Source organism: Mustela putorius, unplaced genomic scaffold (assembly GCF_011764305.1).
Source record: "Mustela putorius furo isolate JIRA1106 unplaced genomic scaffold, ASM1176430v1.1 tig00000487_pilon_pilon_pilon, whole genome shotgun sequence".
NCBI lineage: Eukaryota > Metazoa > Chordata > Mammalia > Carnivora > Mustelidae > Mustela > Mustela putorius.
Window position 1 is genome coordinate 10,051,712 of NW_025421399.1, and position 12,232 is coordinate 10,063,943.

The following is a 12,232-nucleotide window of genomic DNA, read 5'->3' on the forward strand; positions in this document are numbered from 1 at the left end:
AAAACCTGCCTCATTTAGCTTTCAATGCTCTTTGCCACATTTGCTTTTTCAGAGGTTCCACTGCTTTGGGACCCAACAGTTTGCATGGTTCTTCATTTTCCCTCACGGAGATCATTCACAGACCCTCGTGTAACACGTTCCTGAAGCTTGTGCTCCCTTTAAAGAGTTCAAGGAGACATAAACTTCAAACAGAAGTTACTCCAGCACCTGCAAATTTTAAAATGTATTATTGGCCATTTTTATTGCAAGTTTTCAGATTTCTTCAAAATGAACACTTTTTATAGTTTAGTCCAGAGTATTTAACGCAACATGCCAATACCTCCAAAGGAACAAGACCCACTGTCTTTAATTCATTTTTTACTTTGCTCCAAGATCATAAAATTACCAAGCAGTCGATTTAAGGACGTATAATTTGATTTAGACAATATCTGGAGACGTTTTGATTGTCACACTCAGGTGGCGATTGCTACTGGGTACAGATCAGAATTGCCATTGAATATTCTACAATACACAGGATAGCCTCTCCTTTCTCCCTCCCCCAACAAAGAATTATCTGGCACAAAACATTAACAGTGCCGTTGTTGAGAAAAGCACAGCTAGGATGAAAAAAATAAATCCACTCATTAAAATTACTTATTCATAATAGCTGTGATGTTTTCATTTAATAATCCATTGGAATAACTTATTCTTACTTTCGACTTCAAATACTCCAAACATTCACTCAGTATAACTTTGTATATCTCAGGTCATCCCTTCTTGGATTTTCACAATACAAAGAAGGGTAGACTCACCCAGAGGCATCCCGTCTTGGGTTGGAAGTTACTGTTGTTTGCCTATACTTTGAGGATGGTGTGGCAGAAATGGGTTGAAAGTGAAGGAAGGGTCATGCTTTTAGAGTAGATTCAGGCAAGGACTGGGAACAGGCTGCTTAGAATAATCATTGGCAATTCCATCAAGAAATACTCCAGGGTTTTGTCCCCACCCATTTCCTGGCATGATCTGAGTTAGTTAATGTAACATTGACTGTCTGTTGTAACAAACAACCCCACTGTTTCCGTAACCTCAGCAGCTCAAAACCACAGTGTGTTGTAGGGGTTTCATTTTTTTGGTTTTGTGTTGCACTCTGCATAGCTCTGTGTTTCATGACTCGGTCCTGCATGGTCCTGGAGCTCTGCAGACAACTCATCTCCCAATAGTGACTCCCAGGCCAGGTGTCAGAAAACTTGGTTTCTGGTGATGTCTCTCTTCCTGGCTTGTGGGTAGCCAGCTCGCTGTGTTCTCATGGGATCTTTACCCTGTGAGTGCACAGAGATAGGGGATCTCGTTCCCTTTTTATAAAGATACCAGTGCTATTGGATTAAGGCCCTAATCTTCTGACCTCACTGAACTTCTGACTCATTAAAGGCCCTATCTCCAAATACAACCACACTGGACTTTGGGGCTTTAACCTATGAATTTTGGGAGAACTCAATTCAGTCCATAAGAGCTAACAACAACAACAGTAGCAAGAACAACAACAAAAAAACTTACCTAAATAAGAATATACAAGTATATTGCACAGATTTTAAAGAAGTCATAAGACACATAAACATGAGAAATTAAGATCTGCTATACCCTTACATCATAAGAAAACCTATCAAATCATAAGTATGTTTCAAAATTGTGAGATACGTCATTTTTAAACTTCCATCAACTTGATTATTCAAATTCTTACTGAAATTACTTATTTTAACAGGTTTTCAAATTCCTTGATAGTCACAACAGACAGAACATAGACTATACAATATAAAATGTGAAAAATGACAGAAAAGGAAAATCCATGTATTATGAATAAGCTGAAAAAAAGAACAAAACAAACTCTGAATTACAGAAAGCAAATACTTGTGGGGTTGAGCGGCGCATGTTGTTCGAAAGCGCTGTGTCACCGTATTGTACAGCTGAAGTTAATATTACACTGTATGTTAACTAATTGGAATTTAAATAAAAACTAAAAAACAAAAGAGCAAATACCATGTTATTCTGTAATCACTGGCTCTCTGCCCCCTACATCAAGATTAGGTCTTACTTTGTCCTTACTTCATTCAAAAGGATAAGAAAATATTCAATATTTTGATGTTCAAATATCAAATAAAAATAAAGCAAATCTCTGTATCATCTTGAGAAACCCAAACATTTTGTAACAAATGCATTTTTAATTTACTTCCCTCTGACATGTGGGGTTTAGTTGTTGGCACAGAGGCCCCCATGGTCCGTTTCAAGACTGTTCTCACTGATTTTTCTCCTTAGTCCTGATAGACGTCATGTTATTGAGAAAAATGGTGACATGAATTCCAAAAGCATTTTGTATCCTATTTGAGATCAGATATATTAATGATATAAAATATTATATTTAAAAAGAGGCCTAAGATTTTTTTAAAAATAGGGTAATTGGGACTTCAAGGGTCTTCCTGTGGGAGGAGTTTCCACTTCACCGAAGAGTCAAGTTCTTCATCAAAGTCATCCAGCTCCTGCTCCTTGGAGAGCTCCAGGAAAACCTGAGATGGACAAGAAATGGAGAGAGAGAGGTGACACTGCCTTCTGTCGCTCTGAGTGAGTGCAAGGCGTATGTACACGGTGTCCCTTTATAGTGCCCGGATGAAACAGAGTCACTCACACCGACCCACCTGCTCCAGGGTGGACTGGGAGAGGCTGTACTCCTCCAGGTCGAAGCTCTGCTTAACTGCAGAAGGACGGACAGACATTAGGAGTTCATCTATTTTTAATTTGGAGAGTTTTACCAAGTTATGCACAAAATCTACATATCAATAGATTTTAAATATGCAAGATAAGGTAATAAATACTCTCGAACTAGATCTGTCTGAGATATGTGCTCGCTTAGGCAGCACATATGCTAAATATGGAAAGGCAAATTCACCCTGTGGTCTTACAACAGGATGGAAATACTCTCTCATTATCTTAGAGTTTGGGCAGGGGCACCCCAGACTGGAAAACAAGGTGTGAGGTCCCAGACCACCTATACAGGCTGAGTGGAGAGACGTTCCCTCTTCTATCTGCTCTAGGATGCTACCATACCTCGATATCTGCCTTCAACCTCTCTACTCTGCTCTTTGCTCCACTGGCTGACTTAAGAGGTTCTTTCTGGTGGTTTCCACCAGTGGTGGCTCATTAGAAGGGAGAGAGGAGAGAGGGGGGAGGTCAAAGCCATTACTCCTTCACTCCCTCCTCAACTTTGACCCTTGACCGAAAGTCACTGCTTCTCACAAGATCACAAATTCTACATGATTCTACTCCTGGGTTCTAGCCACCGCTTCCTTTCTTAGTCCCTTTAGACCTGAGAACGTCAACACTTCTGCTGTGTCTCGCCCGGGGACATCACACAGTGCCTTGTCCCTTGGCAAATGGTCCCTGCCTAAACCAAAAGTTGCCAAATTATCCTAGTTTGACCGTCTGTTAACAGTGTGGATTGTGAATAACATCCCCCAAACATGCAGATGCATAAGATGAAAAAAATAATGAACTGAGAGGTGAGACTAGAAAGCAAAGGTTTCTTGTGGGCAGTTGTCACATTGCTGTGGCATTTCCTTTCTCCTCTCAGTGGACAGAGGATGCGGTGGGATTGGTCTGCAACCTGGGAACATGGGATTGGGTCCTTGCCTCAAGTCTGGGAACATATCAACAATTGTGTACAGTGATGGCCCTGTACTTTCAGAGTTTGGAGAGGCCAAGCCTCTGCATCCAATGGGAGGTCCTCTAAGAGATCTCTTGGAAAGGGAAGAGAATTCCAAGAAGTGGCCCTGGGGCTGCAAGAGACCAAGAGACCAGGAGGAGAAGGCATCTCCCACCTCAGAGTAGAAGCTTTCGTCAGAAATTCCAGATAGGAGGGGAGAGGGAATCTTCAAGGAACTCCTCTCTGCACAGAAGACCTCATGCCATAGTCCAGCTCTAATGAGCAAATCAAGCTTTGCTGTCATACTATCTCATCTTCTTTCCCCTTACACTCTGCACCAAAGAGGCTCAAAATATCAGCAGATGAGCAGAGGAGGGAATAAGATAAGAAGGAGAGAAATCCAACCCACCCATCTCCCTACTTTCAAGTCTCCAAGCATTAAGCAATGTTGACCTGGAATGGGCTCATGAGGGTGGAGTTCTGTTGCAGTTTGCAATACCCCCAAAGTGATCTGATGCTACAGGAGAATGAGCCAATATAGCAGGACACAGGAATTGTCAGGGGCATGTACTGTGCTCCCACACTATGGGGCCTACCTCATTCAGCTGTGCTTCAGCTGAGAAGATAACTGTGTCTCACCTAACATCTGGAGGGGAAAAAAAAATGCTAACTTACATTTCTACCACACAGTGGAGTAGACAACTGTGATAAAAAGTTAGGGTTCCCCCCACCATCTCCTAAGCAGAACTTTAGTTTTAGCAAATGAAACCCAGAAGAAGGAATCTGAGGTGGGAGGGAACATGTTTAAAAGCAGAAATGTTAGAAGGCTCTGAAGAAAGGACTCCTGTACTCTAGAGACACAGCCCTTTCTGGAATATCTCCCCCCCTGCTCCTAATTGGTCATAAAACACTTCATGTTGATCTGAAACGGTTGTGGGAATCCTTCCCACGGGAATGATGCAAAATTGGTCATTAGGCCACGATGGTGAAAGTTGTTACAAAATTGGTCACTAGGCCAGAATGACGACCGTGGAAAATGGTTACATGGACCCTAGAGCAAAGGTGACCAGCAGGAGGAGAAAGTAAAAAAGAAAAGCTATCTGGGGCAATCGTAACCTTGTATCAAGGAGAAGCACTTCTCTAAGAACTAGAATGTCTAGGGCTTCTAAAGACTGACAAGTAAGAAAGCACAGATCAAGAAGAGGGGGAGAGGGCACCTGGGTGGCTCAGCTGGTGGAGGGTCGGACTCTTGATTTCAGCCTATGTCTTGATCTCAGAGTGCTAAGTTCAACTCCTATGTTGGGCTTCACTCTGTGTGTGGAGCCTACTTAAAAAAAAAAAAAAAAAGAGAGAGAGAGAGAGAAGGATGGGGGGTTCAGCTTTTTATCAGATTCTATACACTGGTGTGATAGGCAAAATCAGAGCTTTGTATACAGATACATCAATGCAGTATACAAAGATCACAATCCAAGACTCTAGAGATGGGTTAGCCCACTTCAACAGACATGGACCGCCTAATCAACATTCAACACTATCAAAGAGTACATACAGACAAAAACAAATGTACATACAGACAAAAACAAATGTACATACACTATCAAAGAGTACATACAGACAAAAACAAATGCCTTTTTTTTTTTTTAATGAATCAGCTCCAAATGCCAAAGATCTCTTCCTTCTAGAGTCTCATTCAATTAGGTCCCAACTTCTCAACCTTGGCACTAATGACAATCTGGTCTGATCCTTCTTTGCTGCAGGAGGGAGCTGACCTGTGTACACTGTGGGATGTTTAGTATCACCCCTGGCCTTGACCCACAAGATACCATTTGAACTCCCCAACTTCAACCCCACTTGTGACAACCAAAGATAGCCACGGACACTACCAAATCACTCGTGGTTGAGAACCATGGATTGAAAGTCTTAATAATTTATTTCTGGTGTAACAGCGTAATTTCATGCCCATGTACCTCTTACACTGGTTTTATGCAAGATTTGAATTTCTCAGTATTCTGGAGTCCTATTTTCCACCGTCACTCTTACCTATCTCTAATTTGAAGAAAGCTTGCGATAAAGGACACACGTCCTTGACAGGCAACTTATAGACCATCAGGGAGGAGTACCTGTGAAGAAAGGAGAGGGAGACTGAGTCCCACCTTACAAGAAGACAACCCTGGACGGGTGCATGTCTAAAAAGCAGCAACGATGTCACCAACAATTTGTTTCAATGTACGAGTCTACAGACCCATGGACACTGTGGTAGTGGGAATGTTCTTTAATCAACAAGAAGTCACTTGACTCAAGCAGAAGCAAGAGGAGACTCTCACAGTAAGGCTCCCTTTTACTCTCAGGAGGAATGGGAGACAGAGGAGACGAGCAGTACCCCAAGAAGGGAAGGGGCAGGATTACTTATCATCCTTCTTCCTTTGAGAGAAGAGAATAGCATTTAAGTACAAAGAACTAAAATCAGCTCTTGGCTTCACTGCTAGGATTTGGCATGATTGAAATAACCTCAAGTGCCATTACAAATAATAATAATAATAATAATGCTAAGAACCACCGCTCACTGAGCTTTTACTGATGCCTGGCACTGGGTCTCGACTTTAGACAAGTGGTCACATTTAATGGGGGATGTTTTTACCCTCTAGAAAGGATCCAGATGACCCAGGTCCATGCATGCCTTAGGTCCTGGCACATGATAGAGCCACCAGGAATCTGAATTCCCTTACAACAATCAGTTCCCAATCAGTACTATTTCCCTCCTGTGGAAGGAAATTCCCTTTGAATGCGGCCTTTCTTTAATAATTAATCAATAAATAAAATCACAATTAATTAATTAGAGGTAGTCTCTAATTAATGAATTCAGTCACAATTATCGTAAAGTTAGCAATAACAGCAACGAAAGAATGATCAAGTAAAGCTTTTATTTCTCTTCGCCATAATAGAAAAACAAAAAGATGAAACAAGCCAACACCTGTCCTTACCTTTCCTGCCGAGCAGCCTGGGGGAAAAGTCTCAGAATTTCACAGTGGAGGGGCTCCACCTGGGCGGGGTTCTTCACCTTCAACTCGAGCAGATAATCTTTCCCAAATTTGCTTTTCAGGTGTTGTATGGAACCAATACACCTGGAGGTAGGACGAGGATGAAGTCAAGGAAGAGAAGGAGAAGACAGAGGGATTGCCGTGGACTCAGCCCCAGGAGGCCAGGGCCGTGCCGAGCGGGAGTAGCCAGTCACCCCAGCCCCTGCCAGCGATAACCCTGTGCAATGCAACGTCTTTGCTCAGGGCCCTCTGGGGGGCCAAGGGTGGGTTCGAATGGGCACCCACCTCAGCCTTCCAGACACCATGATGGCCACGCGGTCACACACGGCCTCAGCCTCTGCCATGTAGTGGGTGGTCAAGAGGGCGCCCCTCTCCGTGTTCCTAAAGGTGGCCCGGATTGCCTGCCTAAAGCGAGGTCAGGGACAATGTTAGCTGCTGGGAATGCTCAAGATAAGATGAGAAGACTTTGAAACACCTTTCACAGGCACAGAGGAAACAACTAGTGAATTTGACTTAGACAAAGAAATGATTTTTGGAGGGAGAATGTCATGTAAATACCCAGACTATTGCGTAGAGTATCTATTTCAGAACATGCCTGGTACTGAAGGTAGAAGATGATATTGCGTAAGAGTTCATTTAGAATAATGCTGAGTTCCAAGAATATGTTTGAGAGAGCAGTAGGGAGAAAGATAATGAGGAACAACACTTATTTAAAAGCATGATAAAAAATCGCATTAAGCCCTAAAGTACAAAACCGCAGATTTCTGTATAGTCCTAAGAATTTGAGATTTTTTTTTCCTCCTAAGAACTGTGTATCAGGTGATGCTGTAGAAATTGAAACTGGGGGCGCCTGGGTGGCTCAGTGGGTTAAGCCTCTGCTTTTGGCTCAGGTCGTGATCTCAGGGTCCTGGGATCGAGCCCTGCATCAGGCTCTCTGCTCAGCAGGGACCCTGCCCCCCCCACCCCCGCCAACTGCCTCTCTGCCTACTTGTGATCTCTGTCTGTCAAATAAATAAAATCTTTGAAACTGAATAATAAATTGACATGGTTGAGTATAAAAATGGGCCATGCATCTCCCAAAGATCTATCATGAAAACAAGATTTTTAAGAGGATTATGGTGTTAGAATTATCCTTTTCTTCCTAATAAAAATTGACTGTGATAGGGGCATCAGAGTTCTCCCCCTTGAATATTGCATAAACCACAATTTTGAAGATCAGTTGTTATAGGGCTCACAAGTTCCCTTGGGATGACTCATGACGTCCCCTCACCACATTTGCAGCTGCCCCTCGGGGTCCATGCCGGTGGAGGGCTCATCCAGAAGCACCACCGATGGGTTTCCCAGGATGCTCAGTGCGAAGCAGAGCTGCAATGAGAGGGACAGCGAGTCTGGCACTGACCTGGGGTACACAGAGTGATGCTGAGCCCCCCTCTTACCTTCCTCTTTATTCCCTCGGATAAAGCCTTCACAGGCTGCTTCAGCTGGTCCTGCAGCTTGAGTGCATCCGCCAACCTGGAGGAGACACAGTGGGTCCATCCACATTAACCACACACTAAGGGGAATGTGTGTGGGGGATGGGCAAATCAGAACAAACAGTACATCAGAGACGTTTTAAAAAGAGTATCCTGAATGATCATACAACTGAAACCACCTAGGATGCCTTAGGAGCTTTTTATAGTGGTCAAGTTCATATTTTTCAATGACTAATATGGACTAATATTCCATATTAAGAATAATCAATAAAATTGTTCTCTCTAGTTTTAACATGTGAAAATACAACAGGCTTCTTGATAGCTAAGTCTTTTCCCACAGGTGTGGCGTCATCAGTTAGAATCTCCCTTTCTTAATTCTCTGTGAATGTTATTTCTATCATATTCCCCCAGTGGAGAACGTGTGTGTCTCCCGCCATGTACCATATGATGCTGACTGTGGCGTCCCCTTTCTCCAACCCTTTGATGGCGGCGAAGACCTCCAGATGTTCCCTCACTGACAGGTTGGGCCAGAGCACGTTCTCCTGAGGACAGTATCCCAGGAACCCGAGGGAATCCCCTTCACTGCTCCCTTTCAAAATCACCTGTACAGAAAGTTCATTTTCGCATTCAGTCCAAAATTGTGTATACATGTGTATGGGCACATGAGTGCAAAATTCAGTGATGTTCTCATCTTACATGCATGGCTGCCAAGAGTACAAATGTAAATCAGTGATCACTTAACTGTAGAAGAAAGATGGTAAAAAACAAACAAAACAAAACAAAACATAAACCTCAATAAATCAAAAGGAAGCTATTCCACATTGTCTTATACCTCTATAGGGTTTGTTTCCAAGTCCGTTACCCTGCTTGGCTTCAGGGTGGCTTACTGGGTTTTCGATGTTTGACTTCCCTCGCTGATCTCAATGTTCAAAGGAGTAGACACTCATTGAAGGTTCTATCTCCCCAATGTTAAATGAGTTATAATTATAGGGTCTGTTGCACAAGTTTATTGTGAGCATTAAAAATGGCAGCGCTTCTCAATCAGGGGCGATCTTCCTCCCAGAGGACATTTGGTAATGTCTGGAGATGTTTGTGGTTGGTACATTGGTTGCTGCTGGGATCACACGGCGAGAGGCCAGGCATGCCACATGGGACAGTCCTCCACACATGCAAAAAACGGCTACCCCAAAATGTTACCAGCACCAAGCTTAAGAAAGCCTGAACTAAAGATAATAAATGAAAGGTCCTTGTCACTAGTCTGGCACATAAAACCAATAAATACTAATAAATAGCATTTATTATTTTTATGAGCCAATCACAGTGCTTTACGATAATATAAATAAGTGATGTGTACCAGTGTTTACTATGTGCTAGGATCTAAGCAGTTTGTGTGTTTTGAATTACTTTATCCTTAGAAAAACCCTATATGACTCAAGTATCACTTTTAGAAACTGATTTAGAGTTTAAAAGCTTGCAGAAGGTCACCCAAGGTAAATCTGGGGGTTAAAGCTGGACTCTGCCTTCAGACTCCAAGCCTTTGACCTCAACGCTATGCTGTCTTTTCCAAATACAGTGGAGAAAAGAACTAGTTAATGTGGGCTCACAGAGCGTTCACTCTAGAGAGAGAAATGGAAAATAAAAGCAACTAGATCCGGACGCCTGGGTGGCTCAGTTGGTTGGACGACTGTCTTCGGCTCAGGTCATGATCCCGGAGTCCTGGGATCGAGTCCCGCATCGGGCTCCCAGCTCTGCGGGGAGTCTGCTTCTCTCTCTGACCTTCTCCTCGCTCATGTTCTCTCTCTCACTGTTTCTCTCTCAAATAAATAAATAAAAAATCTTAAAAAAAAAAAAAGCAACTAGATCCATATGGGGATGAATTATAGCCCTTGCTTAATACTGTCGAGGCAATAAATGGGATAAAGAATAAGAAAGGAGGATCCAAGGTTGCCATGAGTAGAATCAGGGAAAGTCCTTTTGGGGAGGTAAATTTCAAAGTGTCAAGAAGGAGGTAACTAAGTGCAAAGCCGAAGGAGAAACACTGTAGCCAATGGAAGGTGCTACAGAAGGACAATGACCAAAGGCCAAAGTCAGCAAGAAGTGAGCAGAGCCCAGATCTCCCAGGGCCTTTTTTTGGCCATGCTAAAGGTTTTGGATCAATTCTAACTGAAGGATGATAAGCAGGAGAGTGACATGATCTCAGTGGCCTCTTTTATGGGCCGTTCTGTCTGCTATGCGAGGAGAGACAATTTGGAAACCTCTGCTGCAATCCACGCTGCTAGAAAATCTCTCTTCATGGCCACTCCCTCTGCCCTCAACCTTCCGTCAAACGTTAGCAGCAGCTCCTCCTCAGTGTTGTGGTCCCTGAGGACGTCTGTCCATCATTTTATCCCACTTGGTCGAGATGTACCGCCAAGCGCCATTCACATACCATTCTAGTTTTTTTTTTTTTTTTAAGATTTTATTTATTTATTTGACAGAGAGAGAGATCATAAGTAGACGGAGAGGCAGGCAGAGAAAGAGAGAGAGAGAGAGGGAAGCAGGCTCCCGGCTGAGCAGAGAGCCCGATATGGGACTCGATCCCAGGACCCTGAGATCATGACCTGAGCCGAAGGCAGCGGCTCAACCCACTGAACCACCCAGGCGCCCCACCATTCTGGTTTTTGATTGGGAATTTAGACAATCTTTTTTTTCTCTCTCCCCCACCAATCTATGATCTCTCTTTTCTGAATAAATCTCAGATCTTAGCAATTTAATTCAACAAATTCTCAGGATCCATAAGTCAAAAAATAAAAAGTAAAAAACCCCAAAGACCCCTGACCAGAATAAAGCTAGTATTCAGCTTTACCAAAACATTTCCTTTTAATGTCACTACTTTTCATCCAATGGAACATATGGTGTCAGTAACAACAGCGTGCTTTTCGGCACCGACTCGTTTTGGAATTAAGGTGAGAAGTTTTTAACTCATCCTCTCATTCTATGCCTAACTCAATGAATTCATCAGAAAGGATCATTTGTGTATTTTTGAGACTATCATCAACGTTCACAGGTTAGAGCTTGTTCAAGGCAGCATGAAGGACCCTATTTCTGTGTGGTTTACTGACCTGTCCTGCGGTTGGATTTGTATCCCCAGTTATCATCTTAATAGTTGTACTTTTGCCAGCTCCACTGTGTCCTAAGAGTCCTATAACTTCACCTGAAAGAAACAGGTATGCTTAGAATTATAACGTCAAATAATTACAATAAACATAGAGGCAAATACTCCTGGAGGACTCGTGATGTGTCAGGCTCTCTGTCGAGTGCACCGATGTATTAACTCATCTGTTCTTCACACACACACACACACGCACAAATAGGGGTTGTTACTGGCTTCATTCTATAGGCAAAGAAGCTGAGGGGGAAGGAGTATACATAATGTACCCATCGTCACACAGCCACTAAGATGCTGGAACGGAAACAAATTTTGATCTCAAGTCTGTCGCATTTAATGGACACTTCCCCAAAATGTGTTCTTTAGAATAGAGACTGCACTGGTGTGCCCCAATGAGTTCCTCTCGGGTGCATTCCTGTTGTGAAATTAACGATACTCCTTCGAAAGCTACAGCATCCTTTTTAACAGAAAGACGGCCTTCTTTTTTTTTTTTCAGTTCTTTTTTTGTTTGTTTGCCTATTTCAACAGAACAGACAGAACTGTCTTCTCAGACCAAGAGAAAACAATGTTATCATAACCAAGGCTTTTAAGCAGGAGGGTTCTGCCCATGGGTGACAGGCTGCCTTTCATGATTATCAACAGATGGCCCCCATTCAGATACTATTATTCCCTCCCAAAGACCTCGTCTCAGGAGGTCAAGATAGCTTTAAACATTAAATCTAGGGTCTCCAACCTTTTTTAACACAGAAAGAGACATTTCTTATGGCCACTTTTTTCTTCCTCTTAGTGAAGCAGTCTTTCTTCTTGCCTGTATATTCCTTCCGCAGACAGCTAGCAATGATGACGGGTTTCTGTAGAGACGAGAAAATAATGGTGGGGCTTTATTCTTACCTTGAAATGAGTGAAT

The 12,232-nt window shown here is 42.9% G+C and overlaps 1 protein-coding gene across 9 annotated transcripts in view; it reads right to left on the reverse strand.

Annotated features, from left to right (window-relative positions):
• Positions 1–1,996: 1,996 nt before the first annotated feature.
• Positions 1,997–12,232, reverse strand: part of ABCA9 (ATP binding cassette subfamily A member 9) — a 64,080-nt gene continuing 53,844 nt past the window's right edge. For 5 of the 9 annotated variants that reach the window (XM_045080954.1, XM_045080955.1, XM_045080951.1 and 2 more), the window contains 10 exons: positions 12,059–12,176; positions 11,279–11,370; positions 8,619–8,779; positions 8,142–8,217; positions 7,976–8,070; positions 6,991–7,110; positions 6,649–6,789; positions 5,708–5,787; positions 2,664–2,719; positions 1,997–2,534 (listed from right to left, as the gene is read on the reverse strand). In XM_045080954.1, coding sequence (XP_044936889.1) covers positions 2,436–2,534; positions 2,664–2,719; positions 5,708–5,787; positions 6,649–6,789; positions 6,991–7,110; positions 7,976–8,070; positions 8,142–8,217; positions 8,619–8,779; positions 11,279–11,370; positions 12,059–12,176 — 1,038 coding nt within the window. In that variant the 3' untranslated portion in view covers positions 1,997–2,435. Of the gene's footprint in view, positions 2,535–2,663; positions 2,720–4,884; positions 4,995–5,707; positions 5,788–6,648; positions 6,790–6,990; positions 7,111–7,975; positions 8,218–8,618; positions 8,780–11,278; positions 11,371–12,058; positions 12,177–12,232 lie in introns of those variants that run through there. The other 4 variants (XR_006607023.1, XR_006607024.1, XM_045080953.1 and 1 more) reach the window with 4 other exon arrangements.